Source organism: Mustela lutreola, chromosome 9, assembly GCF_030435805.1.
Source record: "Mustela lutreola isolate mMusLut2 chromosome 9, mMusLut2.pri, whole genome shotgun sequence".
Lineage (NCBI taxonomy): Eukaryota > Metazoa > Chordata > Mammalia > Carnivora > Mustelidae > Mustela > Mustela lutreola.
The window spans coordinates 23,337,537-23,362,153 of NC_081298.1; the positions used below are offsets into that span (position 1 = coordinate 23,337,537).

The following is a 24,617-nucleotide window of genomic DNA, read 5'->3' on the forward strand; positions in this document are numbered from 1 at the left end:
TAGTCTATATTTTACTTATTTTATCTACTTATTCTTTCCCTTTTTCTGTTTGATTTAGGTTTGGATTACTCCTCTTTTTCTACCTTATTTAGGTGAAAAGTTAGGTTTTTGATTTGAGGTATTTCTTCTTTTTAATATAGGCACTTGCAACTATACATTTTCCCCTAACCTTGCTACTCTCGTAAAATTTCTCTTTTCCCCTCTTACAGCTAAGGCAAGGGCGGCATGATTTAGGCTTGGTCATTTGACACTCTCATCAGGACTTTGAATCTTGAACAAATAGTGTAAAAACACGGGGACAGAGTAGAATTAATTTACGATGGCATCATCATAATGATGCTCATGATGAAAGCAGTGGTTCCAGCTGTGGCCCCCTTACCTAGATCATTCCTCTGTTGTGACATTGGCTGATACTCCTGGTTCTATTCTCTGAACTTAATTAGCTAACCTTCCTATCAAACCGAGGATTTCTTGGTAACCTTCCAGTATGTTTATTTCTTCCTTAAGTTGGTGGAGTTGGTTTCTTTTGCTGGAAACTAAGAAACCTGGCATACTGTTGAGGTAAGGTTAGGGAGAAAGAGAAAGCACAGGTCTTTCACTTTTCCCTTTGCAAAAACTTTCTTTGTAAATTTCTGTGTTGCTAGTATTGTTGTATTACTTCTGTTATTTAAAAATATACTTTTAGGGGCTCCTGGGTGGCTCAGTGGATTAAAGTCTCTGCCTTCGGCTTGGGTCATGGTCCCAGGGTCCTGGGATTGAGCCCCACACATCTTGCTCTCTGCTCGGCGGGGGGGCCTGCTTCTTCCTCCCTCTCTGCCTGCCTTTCTGCCTACTTGTGATCTCTGTCTGTCAAATAAATAAATAAAATCTTTTAAAAAAAATCTTTAAAAATATACTTTTAGGGTGCCTGTGTGGCTCAGTGGGTTAAAGCCTCTGCCTTTGGCTTAGGTCATGATCCCAGGGTCCTAGGATTGAGCCCCGCATCAGGTTCTCTGCTCAGCGGGGAGTCTCCTTCCCTTCCCCTCTCTTTGCCTGACTCTCTGCCTGCTTGTGATCTCTGTCTGTCAAATAAATAAATAAATAAAATCTTTAAAAAAATAAAAATATACTTTTGAAATTGAGAGCCTAAAGCACAGTGGGGGGAAGAGGAGTGGTAGGATATAAAATATGAAACTCAGGATGAGGCCAGATTGTACAAGGCCTTGAATATCATTTTAAGGATTCTGATTTTAGCTCAATAATTACTCTGCTTTACAAAGCAGAGCAACGATGACATGAGAGATCTTTGTTTGTTTGTTTGTTTGTTTATTGCCATGTAGATGGATAAGAATTCAGAGAAATTAGAGGACAGGAGAGTAGTCAGAAGGAGGCTATTGCCATAGTCCACATACAATATTGAGCAAATCTCTCAATCTAGAGAAGGAGGGAGAGAGAAAGAGGAAGGAAGGAAGGAGGAAGAAAGAAAGAAAAAAGATTATCAGTCATAGGGTAGAGTTTTCTGGAAGCAGATGCTGAGACAATTGAGGTAGAAGATACTAAGTGGGGAAAGGAAGCAGGGTTGAAGAGAGGGAGAAGTCAAACTGCAGTGTAGATATGACAATGACAGAGACCCAGCGCCCCCTGGCAAGGAGCTCTGGAGTGAATGCTGCTTATCAGAATTGTCCTGCAGTGAGCCAGAATGGCTGAAACTTTGCATCTTTGCTTTGCTCAGTCACCAGATGAGGACAGCCCCAGGAGGAACGTGACCTCCTGCAGGACTGTTCTCTGCAGGTGAGGCCGACACGGAAGGAACTGAAGCGGCTAGAGGCTTGCTAGCTGCTGCCTCTACGCCCTGTAACTAAATGGCTAGACTTTCCCTGAAGGTAGGACCGGGTAGTATACCTCCGGGCCTGCCACAGAGAAAGACAGGAGGGACCCGATCTTGGAAAAAAAAAAGCAAGAGAGTGGAAAACGTGGATTAAATTCTACAGATACTCTCTCTTCTAGGTGGGGATGAAAAGGGAGTCAATAAAGGTTAACCCTGAGATCTCTACCCTGATATGATTTGATAGTAATTCTGTTTAACTGACAGCAAACAACAGGAGAGAGAGAAAAGGTTTGGGGAGAAAGATAAGGAATTTAATTTAGAACATGTTGACTCAGAAATGTCTGCAAAATATTAAGTTAGAGATGATTTCAAGAATTAATGTAAATGGGGGGTCGGAGGTCAGCGGCGAGTGCTTTATATCTATATTCTTTCTTTTTTTAATTTTGAATGCACTTAGTACTTCATTTATTTTAATTTATATTTGGGGAAAATGCATACCTAAGAAGTATATCAATTTAAAGGGAAAAAGTACATAAATAGTCAGGGTGTGATGCTATAGCAAAATCATGAAGGTGGGTCACAGGTGACCAAAGTCTGAGAAACCCTGGGGTGCCTGTCCTTGGATCAGTGCCCACCCTTAGACAAATCTGTTCATGGAAGTAGGGTTGCCTGTTATGGGATATGGCTGCCCAAGTTCTGGCTCTTCTCCAGGGACTGAGGACAAAGCAGTTTCTTTGGGAAAATTCTGTGGGCAGGGGTAGCTTGAGGTGTTACTATGAACCTCTAGGTTGAGTTGTAGCTCTGGGGGCCACCGTCTGGGAGTGTCTGAGGTGGGCGTGTGGTTTCCAGCCTTCTGTGACCTTACTCTGAGGGGAGGTTGTGAGAATTGAATGTGATCATTGATACAAAGGTGCTTTGAAAATCAAAGCGAGGAGGAGACAGTAGGCAACCTCCCTCATCTCTTCCAACTCAGTCTCTTTATGGGATGTATATCTATATTCTTACTTCATACTTGTAAAGCCTCAATGAGGTAAAGGCAGGTGTTATTTTTATTATACTCTTTATTTATGAAGAAACTGAGACTTGAAGAAGTTAAATTCTTCATTCAAAGAAGTAAAACTCAAGCCTGACGATAAAACACTGGCTTTTAAAGACAAAATGTGTTTTCCATGGAATGTGTCTTCCATGGAAAACACCGCAAATACATGGCATTTGAAGCCATAGCAGCTCATCCACAAAGGGTACAGTTCAAATGGGAACAAAAAGAGCCCAAAAAATGGAATTCTAAGGAAGCCACATTTCCAAGGCAAATGGAGTAAGATGACAAAGGCAAAGGGATTGAATGAGTGGCCACAACAGTTTCTAAAAATTAGAAGGATGGTATCTCAGAAGTCAAGGTTCTAGTCCACAAAGGAAAATGTTACGGATATCATGTGGGATGAAGCATTTACAATTAGAGGTCATTGATGATCTTAGAGCAGTTTATAAGGAAGTCAGTTTGCAGTGGTTTGGGAGTGTACAGAAGATGAGAAAGTAGAAGCAAAAGGTAAGGTTACATTCCCAGAAGTTTTGCAAAGTAGAGGGAGAAAAAAATAATGCCATATACATAAGTAAGGAATTTATTAATAATATTATTAAGTAATTAATAACTCTTTGCTCCCATATTACTTATATTTTACACTTTCACCATTTCTATGGTTATTTCTGTCTACCTCTATTATACCAGTGTCCCTTCCCAAGTCTGATGTGCCTGGAAGCACCGAATGTTGTTTATTTTGGTTGTGGATGGACTTCTTGTATTTGTTAGGTGTTTTGAATGCCTCAGGCGATTCTGTCCTTGAAGGATGTGCCATAGACATCCCCCCAGCCCCACCCAACTCCATCAACTGTTTTCCACAAAGATAGATAAGCATTCGCTTCTCAGACCAATTCAGCAAAGCATGCAAGCTCTTAGGTGCTCAGCAAACCAAAGACTCTGTCTACCTAGCCTCCTCCCTTCCCTTCCCCTCCCCCAGACTCTGGGTGGGCAGATCAGAGAGAAGGAGCCGCCACTCCAAACCTTCTGGGATGTAATGTCCCAGATGGGGGACTGTGTTTGGTTTTGTCATGAGCTGAGGTCTTCCCTTGCCAGCCCCCGTCAGTCCAGCCCTTTCTCAGAGGGGGCTGGAGAGTAATCAACACCGCCGTCCACCTGTGCACAGAAAGATGCCTACGGCCACACCAGCAATGATGAAACTGCCCACCAGGACGCCCAGGACCAGCGAAGTGTAGGAGCGGCCTGTTTGGCTCCCTGCAGAACATGCACAGAGTTAGCCTGAGGAACCTACCTCTAACATTCTCGTCCATGCTCTGAGTCACACCCGAAGGGATTCCCACCCGCAAAGGAAGGGGCTAATTCACCAAGTGATGGAAGTTGTGTATACTCTGTCCCAAACCTCCAGCCCGGGGCCTCCTGTTGCTCAAGGCACCCATCCTTCAGGTCCACCCATTTGCCTGGAACCCACCCTATACCCAGCCCCTACCCCCTTCCCATCCTACCTTTTGAGTTTTTCCAAGTGACATACTCCTGCATGTACCGCACGCAGATGTCCCGCAGATATTCTTGCAGTTCGTACCGAGTACGATTGTAAAGGTTGAGCTGATGCACAGTGAAGGTAACCACCTTGGACGGTGCCTGGGGCCCTGCCACCCATAAGGCTGTCTCTGGCTGGAAACTCACAAAGGAGCTCCCATTCATAGTCACTTCGAAGAAGACGCGGGCTGGAGAGCCCTCAGGAGGCTGCTCACAGCCCAGGAAGCAGCGAAAGGTCAGAGGAACTGTGGATGAGGGATTCAGGGTGAGACAGCTGTGTGGAAAGGGTGTCAGGTGTGGGAGGATGGCCACCGGGGGGAACATGAACTTTTGGGGTTTAGGATGGATCAGGGACAGGACGTCCCAACACGGTCTACCCCGAGGTCATGCCAGCAAGAAGAGGGCCTGACCTAGGGTCCGCAAGTAGGACTCCTCTTCGGGCTCAAGCTCCCACCCAGCAATCAGCAAAGGCAGGTGCCCTGACACCTGGGCTCCTCCGGAGCAGCCAGATCACAGAGACCCCTCCAGGAACCCCGCCTCTTCCTTACGCCCCTCCCCTTTCTCCAAGGCCCGCCCCCACCAAGTCCCTCCCACAGGCCACGCCTCCCAGCCGGAAGGCCCACCTTCGCCGGCCCCGCCCAGGCTGCACCTGCCACTCACAGGTCAAGCGCCGCTCCTGGTGCACCAGCTGCACCATCATCTGGAACTCTCTCAGGTAGGTCTTCAGGTGTTCCTCTGTGTGCACCCAGCTCTCGGGCGCCTCCAAGGGCTGCAGCTGCGTGATCGTGACGTTGGTGTCCTGGCCTTCCAGCACGTGCGTCGTCAGTCCCCCCAGCGACGCGTTGCCCCGGTGCCACACTTGATAGGGGTCACGGAAGTAGGAGATCTGGAGCATGTGGAGGCCTGCGGGTAGGTGTCAGCGCGTCAGCTCTTGGGCCGGCGTGAAGCTGGAGATAATAACCCCCTACCCAAAGGCCGGCCGCCCACCTTCCTGGCCGCCCATAGTTATAGTTATAGTTATAAAGTGTGCTTTCACCCTTCCTCCCACAATCCTGTCCGGAGAGCAGGACAGGGATTATTATCTCCATTTTACAGATAAGGAAACTGAGGCTGGGAAGAGCAGAAGCCACTTGCTCCAGGGTAATCCAGTCAGTGGAAGAGCCGCTCCGATCTTTCTCTCTCACCCCTAACTACCTCCATTTCCGGTTGGTCAGCACAGGCTGACCTACAATAAAATCCCATTCCTTCTCCAGTTCTCAGCCTCCCCCGCCACTGCCCTACTTCAGGCCTCATAGGTGCTCATCTGGACGGGGGTAGTAACTTCCTTCCTCATCCCCCTGTCCTCGTTGTTCAGTTTCACTCCTTCCAATCTGACCTCCATCTGACCCAGAAGTAAGATTATGCCCTTCTCCTACTTAAAATGCTCCAGTGACACATTCGCCTATCAATAATAGTAATAATTGCTGTTAAGTACTTATGATGAACCAAACAGTGTACCTACACACATTATTATCTTATTTGTGCTTTCCTCCCATTAGCTCAATGCAGTGGCTGCTATTATTAACCTCAGTGCATAAGGGAAGCGGGCTAAGTGGTACAGCAGAACCAAGATCTGAATGCAGGCAGTGTGAGTCTGGCACGGTTAGCCACTCAGCCGTACTGTCTTCCCATGGGATGTCTGTCCACAGAATGAAGTCCAAAGTCTTTCGCTCGGCATTCAAGGCTGCAGGAGACCAGGTCCCAGCTGGCTTCTCTGGCCTCTTCCTGTGCTTAGATACAGTGAACTACTTGGAGTTCCTCTTGCTGCCTTCTGGCTGACAGGAATAGCCTGTCCAGGTTGCTCTGCCTCCAGGCAAACTTCTTTTCGTGCCTAAAGACCCAGCTCTGTTGCCATCTCCTTGTAAAAGTTTTCCTAATGCCTGTCCTCTTTACCCTCCCAGACACAGGGACGCCTGGTGGCTTAGATGCTTAAGCGTTCTTTTTTGTCATGATCTCATAGTCCTGGGATTGAGCCCCACATCAGGCTCCCATCTGCTTCTCCCTCTCCCTCTGTCCCTTCCCTGCTTGTGCTCTCTCTCTCTCTCTCTCTCTCAAATAAATAAGTAAAATCTATAAATAAATACTTACCTACTCTCCCAGACACAGTGAGTCCGTTTCAATGATCCCAGATTTCACATAACTGTTTTCAAATACATAACTGTCTCTGAATATACAGACTAGACTGGGCTCCACTAGGCTATAGAATTGTGCCTGGTTATCTGCCTTCTACACCTATTAAGGACCTGGCACAGGGTTGATGTCCAGAGAATGTATGAGGAGGGGTGGGTCTGGGGTTGTCAATCTGTGGGTGTGTGGTGTGTGCGGCTGGTCCACATTTGCATATGAAAAGTGCTCTGTGTCTGCAGGTATGAATAAGTAGGTCTGTGTGGGTAACCCTAGATAAGGTTCTTAACTGCCCCGCGCCCAGTCTTCTCTGCTGTAAAATGGAAATAATCATATTGCTCGCCATAGAGATATCGCGGGGGTTGATGCGTCACTGCGTGTATTAACCGTAGTGAATGCTTGTAGAATTCTGGTGATTTGCTCCCTCTCTAAGACAGGGGTTGATTGGGGGGGGGGGTATAGCTCTGGAGATTGTAGGAAAGGGGAGAGGAGGTCCCTGTGCAGTCACAATACAGAGCAATAACTCCTTTCTCCGCTTAAAGAGCCACTTAAGGCAGCCTGACCCCTGTACGCTCACCCATGGACCAGAGCTTCCCTTTCCCCAGACTTTCCCGCTGCCCCCTGCCACCCATCTTCCACCTTCTCCAGTCTCCTATCTGCCTTGCTTCTCTCAACCCCAGTCTCTTCAGTAGCTTCCCATTCCTTCCATCTCTCATCTCTCCTCCGAGTCTCTTCCCATCTTCCGTGGACTCACCCCTATCCACATTACTCTCAGCACTCCCTCTCCAGACTCACCCCCTCTCCCCAGGGCCAACCCCCTTACCCTTTCTGCCCATCCCTTTCCGTTTCTCCAGTCCTGTTCCTCCAGCCTCTTCCATCACCCCCTTTCCCAGGCGAACTGTACTTCCTCACCTTGGCTTTGGGACACAAATCAGTCCCCGGGACCCAGCCTGCCCCATCGAGAGATCTGGCTGGCTGCAGGCACAGGCACTGTGGGAGAAGCGCTCCGCTGGTCTTCCCCATGTGCCCCAGACAAGCTGAGAGTCTCCAGAACCATCCCGAGGAAGGAGATGTGCCCCTGACTCACCATCTGAGGCGTCCTGGCTACAAAAGGCCCAGCCAGGCAGGAGGAGTAGACGCAGCAGTGGCAGCAATGTTGTCAACATCCTGGGGCTGAGGTTCTTACCCCACCTGGGCTCCTGGCTCTGGCAGGCAGGGGGCTCTGGCTGGCTGCAGCCTAGAGGGAAAAGAAGTGAGGAGTGTCTGGAAGGGGAGGAGGCTGAACGGAGGAGGTTGGAAGGTGGCCAGAGGATAGGAGGAGGAAGAAGGCGGCAGGCTTATAAAGTTATTCCTCCCCTGTCTCATTTCCTACTAGGGGGCTGGCCTCCCTCTTGCCCTTCCCTTGCCCCGCCCTGCATCGGCTCTCCTGCCCAGACCTGCCTTTTCCCTTTTCCCTGGGCCTCTTCCAAACGGGGAGCGGAAAAGGGGGAGTCAGATTCAGAGAGAAGTTCTGCCCTCGCTGAGTCAGGGGGTGGGGCATCTGCTTTCAACTTGGAGCACCCTCTAGGGTGTAGCGATCAGCAGGTTATTGATGGGGAAACTGAGGCCCCAAGAGGTGCAGGGACTTGCCCAACAGAAGTTTGTATGTCGTGCTGGTAACCGATTGGGATTAGAGTTCAGTTTTCCAGCATGCTGGCTATGTTTTATCAGGATTATAGTAATTACACAATCAAGGATCTTGCTCTCAGAAATACGTAGTTACAAAATGAGTACAAAACAGCTCACTGCAGTGCTCTTTGTAAAAGGAGAGAATTATGAACAATCTAAATCTCATTAGGGGATGGGTCACTTAAAGCAGTATTTTTCAAACAGGTCACAGTCTACTCCTGGATGATGAAACAGTTTAGCAGATGATGACTAGCAGCAGTTTTGTTTTTGTTTTTGTTTGTTTTTATGAACTGGAACAGAATAAAAATTTTCAGTGCCTCCTTCTGGGTCAGAGTAAGCATTATTTTATGAAATAGTCGTTCAGTTGTACACATGCCTGTTCTAGTTTTGTGAATGTATGTTTCTGTGATGGATTTTGAATGGCAGTTTAAAATGTATTTCTTACTCTGGAAGCAAGTGGAAACATTTGGAAGTCACTCCACCCAGCTATGGTAATCCTATAGAATTACCTATGGAATACTATGTAGTAGTTAAAAAACAAAACAAAACAAAACAAAAGCCCTCCCCTGCCTAATCTCCACTCTATTTCCATATTACTTAATACTACCTGAAATTATATTACTTATTCATTTACATGTTTCTTGTCTGAATGTCCCACCAGAATGTGAGCCCCAAGAGGTTGTCCATCTTGTTTGCTCCCTTGCTTGGAAGGGAGCACATAATAAATACTACAATGCATAATCACTATCAGTTAACAGGTGATTGAGATAGTGACTCAGTGATTGCTGACTGAGACAGTGAAGATATGCATAAATCTCAAAGAGTAAGTTGCAGGACATCAGGTTTAGAACCATGTATGTGTCTGCCACACACGTTACCACTAAACAACCTATTTCTTTATGGAAGGAATCTGGAAGGATGTGCATCAAATATAACAGTGATTTATCTCCAGTGATTCATTATCAGGGAGGAGCCCAAGGTTAAAAGTATACGGATGTGTATGTATATGTGTATGGTGTGTGTATGTGTGTAAGCACGTGTGTGTGTGCATATGAATGTGTGTGGGCACCTGTGTGGGCGCATGCGTGTGTGAATGTGTGTGTGTGTGTGTGTGTGTGTGTCGGGGCGGCAGTCTTGTGAAGGCCTTTTCCGTCTATTTTGTGAAGGGTTTTATCACTCTATCTATATTGTTTGAAAAGTTCACCCCTGGGGTGCCTGGGTGGCTCAGTGGGTTGAGCCTCTGCCTTCGGCTCGGTGGTGATCTTGATGTCCTGGGATGGAGCCCCGCATCAGGCTCTCTGCTCAGCGGGGAACCTGCTTTCCCTCTCTCTCTGCCTGCCTCTCTGACTTCATGTGATCTCTGTCAAATAAATAAATAATCTTAAATTTAAAAAAAAAAGAAAGAAAGAAAAGTTCGCCCCTAACATGAGATGATATATCTTGTGTGGAATTAACAATAAAAGTTTAAGTAATAAACTATGGGGGAAGAAGGTGGCAGATCACGTGAGCTGACGTACTGACATGAGACATTGATAAGTGAGAAAGGGGAGTGTGGAATGATACGTACAGGATAATTCCATCTAGTTTTAGTTTAGAGTGTTACTTCTGTCTGAGTAATACACCTATATCTGTAGGAAGAATACCAGGTGCGGGATGTCAGGAGAGATTAGCTCTGGGAAACAGGATTAGATAAAGGGTTGAAATGGGGGTTTTAACTTCCTTATTTTATATACTGTTCCTTGGAGGGAGAGTTGATGTCCTAATGGTTTCAGGGCAAACCCTGAACACATACCAGCCTCCCGTTCTCTGAACTGAATATAAGAGTGTCCGTGCTTACTCCTCAGTCATTGTAGATAAGCTTAGAAATAACCAAGTGTTGGGGCACCTGGGTGGCTCAGTGGATTAAAGCCTCTGCCTTCGGCTCTGGTTCTTATCCCAGGGTCCTGGGATCGAGCCCCGCATCGGGCTCTCTGCTCAGCAGGGAGCCTGCTTCCCCCTCTTTCTCTGCCTGCCTCTGCCTACTTGTGATCTCTGTCAAATAAATAAATAAATAATCTTTAAAAAAAAAGAAAGAAAGAATCAAGTATTTTTCCAGCTTGCCAAAATGGTCTAGTCAGGAGGCAAATGGGGACCTTGGTTTCCTGGACTGGTACTCAGGAAGAATGGACAGTCTTAAATCACTGCCAGTTACACTCTTTTGGCTTTTATAAAAAATGATTATGAAATATTCCATATTTGAAGAATTTTTTTCATGGCTGAAGAATTTTATTACAAACCTGCTTGTCCTCACTACCCAGGGGAAGAAATAAAATATTACCAATATAATTGAAGACCCTTAAACTCCCTGACCGTGACTTTCACCCCCCTGCCCTGTCACCAAAGTAACCACTAATCAGAATTCACCATTTCTCTGGGCTCCTGGATGGCTCAGTTGGTTAAGTGTCTGCCTTTGGCTCAGGTCATGATCCTGGGGAGTCTGCTTCTCCCCCTGCCCCCTACTCATGCTCTCTCTCTCAAATAAATAAGTTAAATCTTTTTTTTTAAAGATTTTATTTATTTATTTGACAGAGAGAGATCACAAGTAGGCAGAGAGGCAGGCAGAGAGGGAGGAGGAAGCAGGCTCCCCGCTGAGCAGAGAGCCCAATGCGGGACTCGATCCCAGGACCCTGAGATCATGACCTGAGCCAAAGGTAGAGGCTTAACCCACTGAGCCACCCAGGCGCCCAATAAGTTAAATCTTAAAAAAAAAAAAAACAAAAAGAATTTACTATTTCTTGTTTCCTCATTTCTGGATTCTCTACTGTATGTGCATATATCCGTAAGCAATATGTTATGATGGTTTGCGTATTCTGAGCTTTGTATAAATAATACTGAAGTGCGTGTATTCCTCTGCAACTTACTTTTTTCACCTAATGTATTAATAAGATTGATCCGTATTATTATATGTAGGTCCATTAATTTCCCCAGCTTTATAATACCATTTTATGAATATACCACAATTTATTTATTCATTCTTCTGTTAAAAGTCTTCCCCCCCACCAGAATTTTTTTTCGCTTATGCAAAGTGTTGGTATGACTTTCTTGTATGTGTTTTCTTATGCATACGTGGGAGAGTTTTTGTAGGTGCAAACATGGGAGTAGAATTGCTGAGTCATAGGTATATTCATCTTCAGCTTTACTAAAAATTGCCAAAATGTTTTGCAAAATGTTTGGGCCAATTTACATTCCCAACAGCGCACGAGATTTCCCTCACTCCAAATCCCTGCCAACCCTTGGCATTGTCAGATGGGTATAAAATGGCACTACATTTTGGTTTCTCTGTGCTTCATCTGATTTCTAGTGAGTTTGTGCATATTTTTGCTTTGCCTTTTTTTCCTCCCTTGAGGATCTGAAAGCCGCCTTGGGATGGAGGGTAATAAAGTATATGATTGGACCAGTTTAGAATTGGGTGCTGTCAGCCTGATCTGTGCAGGTAGGACCTGTATCCCTGGGGTTAAAGTGATCTACACCTGCATCCGCAGAGCTAATCACAGATGGGCCTTTCCCACCAAGCTTAGATCTGTCATAGACAGAGATGACAACAGCAATGGCTACTTCCCAAGCGTCCTCCTCACACACCAGTGCCCCAAAAATCAAATAGCAGAGATAACGATTATTATTATAGCTAACATTTATAGTGGGCCAGGAGCAGTGGTAAGCTCTATACACAAATAATCTCATTTTATCCATATGCCAGTCTTTCGAGGTGGTTTCATTAACATCACCATTTTCCTAATAAACTGAGGCTCTGAAAGGGTAAGTGACTTACCTAAGATCACACAGCAAAAACTATAATTTGAACCCATGTTTCTCTGATGCCAAAGTTTGTGAATTTAGCCACCACATAGTGTCTCAAAAGTTTTAGGGGATCACTCTCCAGCAATACATTTTTGAACACATACTTCCAACACTCCTGAATATTTATGTTATATATAATATAAAATGTGCCCCCAATTCATACTGTGTCCTAGGCCTTTCTCGTGTTCTCTGGGGAGGATAGCACCAGGCTCAATGTCTCCATGTTGCTGATGAGAGAACTCAAGCCCAGAGAGGCTAAGTAACTTGCCCAAGGTCACACACCATGAAAGTACAGAGCAGAGATTTGAACTCAAAAACCAAGGGGTATGGGTTTGGGTACAGGGAGTATGAAGAGAGTATTGGGGTGGGGAAGGTGGCGAGTGGGGACAGCTTGAGGGGCATCCTCACATCCCCTTCTAAACTCAGGGCTGGGACGGGAAAGAGAAAAGACAGGTTGTGATTGGAGCTGGAGCCTGTGCTACATGGGGCCTGGGTGGACGAGGGATAGAAGATCACAGAGCAGAGTGGGCATAGGGCCAGCTGCAATTTGACTGAGATCTAAAGAATGAAGGTCCTGTTGAGCAGGGGGAAGTGAAGGAAGCCAGTGGTAGCATTTCCCACTCTAGAGAGCACATGCCAGGAGAAGATAAGGGAGACAGGAAGCCGAGCAGGGGCCAGTGCCGGTGCAGCCCCAGTGGGCGAGGAGAGGCTGAGCTGAGCCAGGGACTGGCGATGTGCCCAGCTGGACTTCAGAAGACCAGGGCTCTCCCTCCCCTCTTAGCTACTGGAGAGTAGCTAACGGTTTGACCAACCAGACCCAACTCAGATAACAACGGAGTGTGGTCCCTTCAGAGATCACCTCCTGCTTACGACGAGGACTAGTAACCACGCATGGAGAACTTACGCATGTACTGGGCACTGTATTAAGCAAGCAGAATACATGTGTTTTATTCTCACTAGTGCCCTATGAAACGTATAAAGAAACAGCCATTATTCACATCTCATAGATGAGGGAACGGAGGCAGAGAACAGTGATCTGACCTGTTCACCTGAAACATACTTTTGTAACTATTAGACCGTCCCATAAGGATAAATGAGGTTACTTTTATACAAAGTGCCAGGACAGAGTGTGAATTCAGTAGGTGGGAGAGATAAGAAAGGGCCTTGGCTTTGGGTTGGGGGCAGCAAACGGAAGTGACCCTGCAGCAGGAAGAATGACCGTTGACTTTAAGTATGATCCTGAAGGGGAGGCAAGGAAGATATGAATCTTCCTCAGAACTTTCCCCATGTAGTCACTAACCCACCCCAATTTAGGGAAGATGAAAAGAAGCCCGTCACGTCAGAGCGATTCCCGCTCTCGCCTCCTCAGTGGAAGCCTGGTATGTTCCTGGCTCAGCTCCTGCCTATCTACCCAGCCTTATCTTTCCATGTACTCTGGTCTCAGCCAAATCTGCTCCTCCTGATTTCCTGAACACAGAACACACAAATATTATCTTTTCACTTTCCTTATCTTCTTTTTAGATAAACAGAAGTTCCTAATTTTAAGATGGTCAACTTTATAAATCTTTTCCATTAGTTCATGCTTTTTGTGCCTTCAGAAATCCTTCCCTATCCTGGGGTCATGAAGATGTTTCCAATTTATCTTCCAAAGCTTTACAGTTTAGCCTTTTACCTTTAGGTGTATGGTGTGAAGTGCGGGTCAAGATTAGTTTCCTTTATGCGGGTATCCAGTTTCCCCAACACCGTTTATTAGAATTCTGCCCTTCCTCACTGATCTGCAGTGATATGCCTGACAGTAAATGTGTTTATTCTGTTTCAATAGCCTATTTTTCTCTCCCTGCACCAAGGCTGTGTTATCCTAATTGGTATGGTTTTATAATAATACACCTTCATATCTTGGAAATCAAGTCTTCCTACTCTGTCCCTCAAGAGTATCTTGGCTGTGTTTGTATGTTGAACTTCTATACATAACTTTTAGAATCACTTTACCAGGTTGTTAGGATTTGGTTGGTATCCCATTAGATGTGTTAATGGTTTGGGGGAGAATTGACATCTTCAGGATATTAAATCATTCAATGCATGATAGCGTATATCTCTTCGTTTATTTATATCTTCTTTGGTGCCTTTCAGAGTTTTATAAGTTTATCTCTAGACATCTTCCCCATCCTTTGACAGATTTTCCCCCCTGGGCCTTTCATATATTTTTTAAGATATTTTACTTATTTCTTATGTCAGAGAAAGAGAAAGAGCACAAGCAGGGGGAAAAGCACACTCCCTGCTGAGCAAGGAGCTTGATGTGGGACTCCATCCCTGGACCCTGGGATCATGACCTGAGCTGAAGGCAGACTCTTAACCGACTGAGCCACCCAGGTGTCCCTGGGCCTTTCATATCTTAAAATGTTACCGAAAATAGTATGTAAAAGAAATGCCATGTTCTAGCGGCTTATTGCTAGTATAAGAATATGATTATTTTGTTGCATTGATTCTGTATCTAGAAACCTTAGTAAACTCTTTTATTTATTTCAATAATTACAGATTCTTTTGAATTTCATATATGCATAGTTATATGCATATATCACTAATACATAGTGACTTTTATTTCTTTTTTTCTAATTTTTATAGTTTCTTTATTTGGGGGGGAGGGGGAGAGGGAGAGAGGGAATCCTAAGCAGGCTCCATGCCCAGCACAGTGCCTGATGTGGGGCTCAGTCTCGCAACCCTGAAATCATGACCCGAGCCGAAATCAAGAGTCAGATGTTTAACCAACTGAGGCACCCAGGTGCCCCTATAGTTTCCTTTTCTTAACTTATTGTTCTGGCTACAACCTCTAATGCAATATGAATAGAAATAATTTTTTTAAGTATTCTTAAAATTTTCCTGGTTTAAAATGGAAAGTTTTCACCTTTTTACCATTAAACATGATGCTTGCTGTATTTTTAATAGATACCCTTTATTGTATTAAATAGGATTCCTTTTATTTCTAGTTTACTGAGTTTTTATCATAACTGTTTTGAGTTTTTCAAATCCTTTACCATAATCTAATGACATGATCATACAAGTTTCCATCTTTAACCTGTTAACATGACAAATGTTTTAAGTTTATATTATCAAACTAACCTTGCATTACTGAGATGAAATTTCTTTATGAGGTATTTTCCTTTTTATGTATATTTTATTCTTTGGTTCTTTTTCTCCAGATGTCTCCAAATTCTCCCCACTCCTTATAAAGCCCTGCAGTGGCACCACCTCCTTCTGAAAAGCCTTCCCAGATGTTAGAAATGACCTCTCCCTCTTCTTACAAAACCAATAGAATTTGTGTCCGGTTGTAGCTCCATTGTCACCTCCTTTCTCTTGTCTTCTCTCCCAGACTCTAAATCTTGTGCTCTCTTCTCATCCCACTCCTACCTTCCAGGACCCAGAACAGAGGAAGTATGGAGTGTGACCTAGGATGAGAACATGGGCTTGGGTAAAGCTGCCGGGATTTACATCTCAGTCCTGCCACTTGCTAGCTGTTAGATTTAGGGGATGCTGTTCGGACTCTCTGAGACCATCAGAAAAACAGGAAGAACAATAGTACCTGCCTCGCAGAGCTGTTGTGAGAAGGAAATGAGCTGGTATAAGAGAATTACTTAGTACAGCTCTGGGCACATATTATTTCTGTTAGCTCACTCAGCAGTCATTACCACTACTCTATGCTTCGGCTACTGTGAGCCATTCACAATTTTGGGGGGGGGGGCATTATTTATTTCTAAACGCTTCTGGAGCCATCTTCTCTTCTTCCTTTATTTCCTCTAATGTGCTTCACCTGATGCTTCATTCCTTTATTCAATGGGTATTTATTGAGTACTTACTGTGTGCTAGGACCTGAAACAGATAAGATTTAGAAAGAAGGAAGGAAGGAAGGGAGGGAGGGAGGCAGGCAAGCAAGAAAGAAAGAAAAAGAAAGAAAGAAGGAAGGAAAGAAAGAAAATGAACGTAACAGGCTTGAGCCATTGGTAGTATTTAAGGATGGCCAAAACAGAACAAACGTTGGGGAGGCAGATGTGATGTGAAGGGGGGGGGGGGCTGGAATCTGACGAAGAGTCTTTCCTGCTGCATTAAAGAATTGAGACTTTATCTTGAGGTGACTCTCACCTCCTTCTTTGGCCTCCCCAACACTTGTTAGAGTAGGTGCCACCTACTCCAGGACGTCTTTTTTTTTTTTTTTTAATATTTTATTTATTAGAGAGAGAGAGAGAGATATAGCAAGAGAGAGCATGAGCAGGAGTGGGGAGAGAGAGAAGCAGGCTTCCCACTGAACAGGGAGCCCCATGTAGGGCTCGATCCCCGGACCCTGGGATCATGGCTTGAGGTGAAGGCAGATGCTTAACTGACTGAGTCATCCAGGTGCCCCTCGAGGAAGCCTTTCCTAACTTCATACCCACAAGTCTGAGCTGGCAATTCCTACTGTTCTACTATAGCTCTCTCTTTTCACTCTTCATAGCCCTTAATTATTTCCGTGATAATTGTCTGTTTAAGCATCTGTCCTCCACACCAAAAGCTGTAGGAGGGCAGGGAATGTGTTTTAACATTTCTGCGTCACCAGGCTAGCAGAGTACTTGGCACAGAGTAAGTGTTCAATTGATGTTTATTGGGTGAATGAACAAATAAATAGGACATCCAGGGAAGGAAAGAAAATTGTGACTCACAAAATGCCTGGCACGTAATTGGCCCATAGAAAATTATCTAATCTTTTTTGGGGTGCCTGAGTGGCTCAGTCGGTTAAGGGTCCGACTCTTGATTTTGCCTCAGGTCATGATCTCAGGGTCCTGAGATGGAGCCTCACATCAGCTCCCCGCTTACCAGGAAGTCTGCAGGAGATTCTTTCCCTCTCCCCCTCCCCTCCCCCTCTCCCTCCCTCTCTCTCTCAAGTAAATAAATCTTTAAAATCAATCAATCAATCTTCTTAAAAAATAAAATTATCTAATCTTTTTTGTGCCTCCGATTTCTCAGCTGGAAAATGGGGATAAAACAGAAATTATCCCAAAGGGGTGTCATGGGTCTGTGAAATGCTTAATCACAGATCTTATACAGTGTCACGGATAATTCTCAGTATGCTAAAAACATCATTCTCATACAAACAGACACTGAACATGGGTCAAATTTTCATTTAGCTCATTAATAAAGGGACTAGCAGGATGGCAAAGCCAGTTCAAAATAGAATATAAAAACTGAAGTTTTCATAGTCAATGAAAAAGAAAAACATTGAAAAAAAATAAGATTGCTAAATTATATGCAAAATGAATTAATGTCTTACAGGGTAATAAAACCATAACCTTTGGGATTGTCTTCACTACAGACTGAAAATGAAATCATCACAGTTTATCATTTTACAGAACTGTAAAGTGTCTGGGCCCTAGCCAGTTGTGTCAATAATGTTAAACTTCTCTTTACAAGCCGATGACTCTTAAGTAGACATGCTGGTCCATGCTTTATTATGAGACTAAAAGGTCTCACGAGGGCGGCTGGCTTGCTCAGTGGGTAGAGCATGCAACTCTTGATCTCCTCTTGGTTGTGACTTTGAGGCCCACTGTGGGTGTAGAGATTACTTAAAATCTTTAGAAAAAAAAGTCACAGAGTCATCTATTTATTTTAGTAACATGTTTCAGATCGTTTTTCTTAACACTAATAAGTTTAATTATAAATACTAACTGTTGTTGTTAAGGTTCTCAATAAATGTTTGCTGAATGATTTTCATTTGATTGGATTTTTTTCCTTTTCTCCAGCAGCAGAATTTAGGGCCTACAGAACAGGTTGGCTGAGAGGGGAAACCTGTAGGATACCTATGCTCTTCCCTCCCTCAACTTGGGGTGCTATCTGGCTAATTCTGTGTCACCAAATAGGCAGAGGGGAGTGTCTGCTTTGGACATCACAGAGGAGTCACCCCCATCCCCAAAAGGACATATTTGCTTTGAAAGAACTGGATGTTTCCAAAACACAGTAAAGTAGACACCATGGAAAAATCAGAAAAGTGTTGACCCACTATCTGTTTATTTCTTCCATTTTTTTTAGTTTAAAAAATTATAATAAAATACATATCACACAAGATCTATTTAACCATTTTAATGCACAGTTCAGTGGTGTTAAAGACAGTCATGTTGTACAACCATTACCACCATCTGTCTCCAGAACTCTTCATCTTGCAGAATTCAAACTCTGTACCTATTCAACAGTAAACCGTTCCCCTCATCCCAAGCCCCTGGCAACTACCCTTCTACTTTTGTGTCTCTATGCATTTGACTACTCTAGGTGCCTCATCTAGGTGATATCATGCAATATTTGTTCTTTTGTGGATGGCTTATTTAACTTAGCATAATGTCGTCAAGGTTTGTCCATGTTGTAGCATGTGTCAGAACCTCCTTCCTTTTGAAGGGTGAATAATATTCCATCGTATTTTTATGACATGTTGTTTATCCATTTGTGGATCAGAGGGCATTTGCACTATTTCCATCTTTTGCCTATTGCCTCCATTAATTTTTATAGTATAGGATTACTTTTGTTTTAAATTGCACATGAGGGATGGACACCATTTTCAAGGCTTGAGACGTCAAAGACTGTAATCTGGCCCAAGACCTTGGACAGACCAGAGTATGAGACCATGTGTGGTCTCTTCTTGATTCTACACTTTTGCCTAAATACACCCAGGATGGCTAGGTTTCTCTAGGCAAATTGCCATAGGTCCAAGTTCAGTTGGAACATGAGCACTGTAAAACACGTTCTGGGGCTCTGTCCAAGGATCATTGTTCTAAAAGCATGGACATGCTGGAGACAGGGGGAATTCAAACATTTCTACAAAGCAACAGATGGAAACTTTCCCAGGGATAAACTAGTTATTTCTTGGCAGTCACAAAATATGTAGCATACAAGTTCTGCTCTGGGAGGTGGTTGAATCTGCTTGAACCACATGGCCCCCAGATGCTAGAAAAAGAATTCCCAGATACTTCCTTGCTAAAAGTAGTCAAGAGAGAACTGGGTCAAAAGAGAACTATAGTGCTTTGACTTCCAGCTTCAGGGAACTGAACTTTTTTTTTTTTTTTAAAGATTTATTTATTTATTTGACAGACATCACAAAGAGGCAGAGAGGCAGGCAGAGAGAGAGGAGGAAGCAGGCTCCCCACTGAGCAGAGAGCCCGATGTGGGGCTCGATCCCAGGACCCTGAGACCATGACCTGAGCCAAAGGCAGCGGCCTAACCCACTGAGCCACCCAGGTGCCCAGGGAACTGAACTTTTTACTCTGACTTCCCAGCAAAAAGAAAGGGAATGTTGAATGTAGAATTATATGCAGCTAAAGCCAGAGGACATTGCAGAAGTCAATCAAATCTCTACTTTTTAAATTCTGTATTGGCCTTTTATCTAAACATTTATCATTAATTTCATCATAGACTGACACCAAATCTTGGCTCTACCCCTCATTCAATTTTTAAAACCTGTGCTTCCATTTCTTTTAAATCTGTAAGATGATAATAATAGTACTGTTCCAGAGGGTTGTGGTGAGGATTAATGGTGTTGATACCTGTAAAGTACTAAGAACAGTGTCTGGAACATAGTAAGTTGCTATATAAGTACTTGCTATGATCAATATATCTTGGCCATTTTCATATTAGCATTATTATGGTTATTATTCAGATGGAAAACAGTCAAATTTAGAGTGTTTTCCTATAGTTTTATTTGGCTTCATGATTGTTTCTGGGGGAAAATTCTGCAGTTGATATGTGTGGAATTCTGTTTTCTGTTTTTTTGGTTTTTTTTTTTTTTTTTGCAATGACTCTGCATGAATCTGTTAATATTTTCCTTGTGTTGAGAGGCAGTCTCGTTCTCTCACTTTCCAGATATGGAAATTGAATCCTCACAGGGGAAAAAGATCACACAGAAATGATGGCTAAACCAGTAATAGAACCAAGGGCTTCTGACCACTAGTCCAAAGCTCATTCTGCTTGTCACAGAGACCAAGAACTTTCACGCTGGGGACTAACACAATCTGAGCATCCTCGAACTCTATTCACCCACAAGAAGACTTGACCCTCTACGGTTTCAGGTATTTTCCAATAGATGTCTTTCATTTTTATCAAAATTGCAAGCACTTCAAAGGAAAGGATTGTGGCCTGACTACTTTGGAATTTTGATTGTATGCCATGCACTGTCCATCAGACTCTCAAGGGCAGAAATTATTGCCTACAACAACACATTCAATTAATAAGGGCAGATGTTCTGGTACTATTCACAGAATACCTGAAAGACTCCCCCCTAAAAAACTGCTAGAACTGATAAATTCTGTAAAGTCACAGGATACAAAACCAATGTACATAAGTCTGTTGGATTTCTGTACATCAATAATGAAGCAGCAGAAGGAGAAATTAAGAAAACAATCCCATTTACAACTGCATCAAAAATTATAAAATACCTAGGAATAAACCTAACCAAAGAGGTGAAAGATCTGTACTCTGAAAACTAGAAAACACTGATGAAAGAAATTGAAGATGACACCAAGAAATGGAAAGACAGTCCATGCTCATCGATTGGAAGAACAAATATTGTTAAAATGTCTATACTACCCAAAGGAATCTATATATTTAATGCAATCCCTATCAAAATACCAAAGGCATTTTTCACAAAGCTAGAACAAACAATTCTAATATTGGTGTGGAACCAAAAAAGACCCCCAATAGCTAAAGCAATGTTAAAGAAGAAAAGCAAAGCTGGAGGCATCACAATTTCAGGCTTCAAGTTATATTACAAAGCTGTAGTAATCAAAACAGCATGGTACTGGCAAAACAGACATGTAGATCAATGGAACAGAATGGAAAATCCAGAAATGAACCCACAACTATGGTCACTTAATCTGTGACAAAGTAGGAGAGAATATCAAATGGGAAAAAGAATGTCTCCTTAGTAAATAGTGTTGGGAAAAATAGACAGTAACATGCAAAAGAATGAAACTGGAGTTCTTTCTTACATCACGTACAAAAATAAATTTAAAATGGATTATAAGCAGTAACTTTATTTTTGAGTAGACTCTATGCCCAATGTGAGGCTTCAACTCATGACTCCAAGAACGTGAATCATATGCTCTACCGATTGAGCCCTCCAGGTGCCCCAGGCAATGACTTCTTTGACATTAGCCATAGTGACTTAATCTTTCTAGATATGTCTCCTGAGGCAAGGGAAACAAAAGCAAAAATAAACTATTGGGGCTACATCACAGTAAAAATCTTCTACACGGGGGCACTTGGGTGGCTCAGTCTGTTGAGCACTGCCATTGGGTCAGGCGATGATCTTGGGGTCCTGGGATTGAGCCCCAGATTGGGCTCCCTGCTCATCTGTCCCAGACTGGGACAGATGTCTGTCTCTCCCTCTGCCCTCCCACCCCTGCTTATGTGCTCATTCTCTCTCTCTCTCAAATAAATAAAATATATTTTTAAAAAAGCTTCTGCAGGGGCGCCTGGGTGGCTCAGTGGTTTAAAGTCTCTGCCTTCAGGTTGGGTCATGATCCCAGGGTGATGGGATCCAGCCCCACATCGCGCTCTCTACTCCCCGGAGAGCCTGCTTCCTCCTTTCTCTCTGCCTGCCTCTCTACCTACTTGTGATCTCTGTCTGCCAAATAAATAAATAAAATCTTAAAAAAAAAAAAAAGCTTCTGCACACTGTGTGTGTGTCTGTATATGTGTATACACAACACACACACACACACACACACACACACGATATTACCCAACAAAAAACCACAAATATTTACTCAAAAATCATATTTCGCAAATGTGATTGAGTTGGGGGGGGGGTTGTTATCTTGTATTACTCAGGTGGAACCTAAATGCAATCACAAGTGTCCTTATAAGAGATAAGTGGAGAGAGTGGTAAGACACACTCACAAGAAGGCAGAGATTGGAGTGATACGGCCACAGGCTAAAGAATACTGCAACTTTCTCTTCTCCAGGAGAAGCTGGAGAGGCAAAGAGCTTATTTTCCTCTTGAGATTCCAGAGGAATTTGATCCAGTGAAACTGATTTCAGACTTTTGGCCTCCAGAAGTAAGAGAGAATCGGTTTCTGTTGCTTTAAGCCACCAAATGTGTGGTAATTTTTTATAGTCGTCACAGGAAACTACTGCAGTGCACCTGTGTTATCTAAGTCTCCTGCTTTCTGTCCTCTGTCTTTAATGTTTATACGGTGGTTGAAAAAAATTATGTATTTAAAGTGTTCAATACAGTCGTAGTACACAATAAGTGCTCAACAAATGCTGTTACTAAAACATTAGTTAATTATAGTATCTGTAGTAGCCACTGTTTTTCAGCCACGTTCATTTCCACTTCAGGGACTGTATGTCCCAAGATGCTCTTTGCCTGGATTCCACCTCGCATTATATTCTGGGACTTGTAGTCCGGAAGTGGGTAACTGATTCATCAGCGCGCAGGCGCAGGGGCGCGGATTCCCGGAACAACCAGCAGAGAGGCTCGCAGGATGAGCGGGTGGCGGTGGCTGCTGCTGCGGCGGCCTCGCTGACAGGACGCGAGCTCTATGCCTTTCCGGCTGCTGATCCCGCTCGGCCTCCTGTGCGTGCTGCTGTCCCTGCACCATGGTGCGCCAGGCCCGGATGGCACCGCGCCCGACCCCGCTCACTACAGGTGAAGGGGGTCAGGCTCCTAACCCTTCCTTAGTTGGGGAAGGGGAAGCGCAGACCCGGTCCCTTTCCTTTCCCTTGGTCCCAGGACCCGCCACCCTGAGGGATCCCGCCACTGGGCTCAGGTGGTGATTCCCCACTTTCCGCCCTATTTCTTGTCCTTTTCCCTGCCTCGTTTCGTTTTGTGGCCCCCTGACTTATTTCTTGTACCGCGCACCAGGGAGCGAGTCAAGGCCATGTTCTACCACGCCTACGACAGCTACCTGGAGAATGCCTTTCCCTACGACGAGCTGCGACCTCTCACCTGTGACGGGCACGACACCTGGGGCAGGTAGTGGGAGTGGAGAAGCAAGGGGGGGGGGGGCGGCTTGGGTGTGGCAGTCCAGTCCTGTGGGCGGGTCTGCTGGCGCTGGTGGCTTCACGGTCTCCTCAGTAGTTCCAAAAAAGCTCCTAGCGAGGGTGAGGCCAAGTTCCCTCCAATTCAGGCCAGCACCACCGGGATCCACCCAGTCTCCTGGAAAGTTGGATCCCACCGTGTAAAAAAGCCTGACAGCCTGGTGGACTGGACCTCTGGGCTCCAGCCACGACAGTAACAGGCACCCGCAGTGGGGACTTGGACAAATGGACAGATTTCTGGAGTCCTAGGCTATAGAGGAAGGACTCCAAGAAGTCAGAAGACCCAACCCCTTCATTTTATAATTGGGCCAATAGGCCCAGGAGGGGGTATAGCTCTTCCAAACTCGAAACTTCAGAGCATTTGTTGTTAGTAACTGAAACACACTCTCATTACTGACTGCTTCTTGAGATTTCAGCTCAAAATGTCACCTCAGGATCAGCTCCCTTAACTACCCACCCCCTACAGGTCACTCTCCTAAATCACCCTATTTATTTATTTTTTTATTTAGTAGTACTTCTCACTCTCTGATACTATCATTTTCACTTGTCTGCTAGTTTGTCTTTCTCACTTCCACTAGAATAAAAATTTATGAGATGGAATTCTCTGTCTTGTTCCTTGCTGAGTGAGTGAAGAATCCTTGCATTTCGCTGAGGCTGACATTGATTAAACACTGTGCTAAGCATTTTATTTGTGTCTTCTCATGTAATTCTCTTAACACCCTTAGGAATTAAGTGCTGCTTTCTCCATTTAACAAATGAGTATGCTAAGCACGGGAGACGTTAACTCAACAAAATTTGTGCTGGTTTTCTTTTTTTAGATGACAAGAAAAGTAAGCAAATGGCAAATCCAAGCAGTACCAAATCATATACAATAAAGTCCGTATCTCCCTTAGCCTAGAACTCCAACCACTGTTGATTTTCATGTACATCCTCCCCAAAATATTTTCAGTTTATACCATCATATAAGTATGTATATGTGTCTTTTTAAATCAGCTTTTAAAAGGCATAACTTATATATAATAAGATGAACCCATTTAAAGCATATAGTAACCATTATCATAGTCAAGAGAGAGTACATTTCTGTCATGCTAAAAAGTTCCCTTATATAGGAACTTAAAGTTGATCCTTCCTCCACTACTGGCCCAAACAGTTGCTAATCTGCCTTCTGTTTACATGTCTGTCTTCGAAAATGCAGATGGAAACATACCTCTCACTGCCTATTCTATTCCTTGTCTTTTCCATTGAACTATATAATTTGAATATTTTAACATTAATCCATAGAACTCCTGATAACAATCTTTTCTGACAACTTCATAGTTTTGGACTATTCCAATGTATTGCAATTTAGATAATTATTCTTCCAACTGGTGTATGTTTGGGTTGTTTCTAGCTTTTTGCTCTTCTGCACATTACTGGATCTGCATTCTCAAACATACAGCTTTGCACACATTGAGATAAATTCCTAGATGGGGAAAAGCCTATACCCTTCGCTAGAATCTTATACTGCCTCCCTATGGCAGA

At 44.0% G+C, this 24,617-nt stretch overlaps 2 protein-coding genes across 2 annotated transcripts in view; one reads left to right on the top strand and one right to left on the bottom strand.

The window, feature by feature from the left end:
• Window positions 1–3,410: 3,410 nt before the first annotated feature.
• On the bottom strand, window positions 3,411–7,949 carry PROCR (protein C receptor). The gene is made up of 4 exons (XM_059133643.1): window positions 7,630–7,949; window positions 5,040–5,282; window positions 4,346–4,624; window positions 3,411–4,097 (listed from the first exon to the last, which is right to left on the bottom strand). The coding sequence occupies exons 1-4, from the start codon at window positions 7,706–7,708 to the stop codon at window positions 3,982–3,984; spliced, it is 717 nt and encodes a 238-aa protein (XP_058989626.1). The 5' UTR covers window positions 7,709–7,949; the 3' UTR covers window positions 3,411–3,981.
• Window positions 7,950–22,496: 14,547 nt separating this feature from the next.
• The window catches only part of EDEM2 (ER degradation enhancing alpha-mannosidase like protein 2), a 32,249-nt gene continuing 30,128 nt past the window's right edge, over window positions 22,497–24,617 (top strand). Inside the window, exons 1-2 of the mRNA XM_059133433.1 lie at window positions 22,497–22,704; window positions 22,921–23,031. Of these exons, the coding sequence (XP_058989416.1) occupies window positions 22,598–22,704; window positions 22,921–23,031 (218 nt within the window). The 5' untranslated portion in view covers window positions 22,497–22,597. The remainder of the gene's footprint in view (window positions 22,705–22,920; window positions 23,032–24,617) is intronic.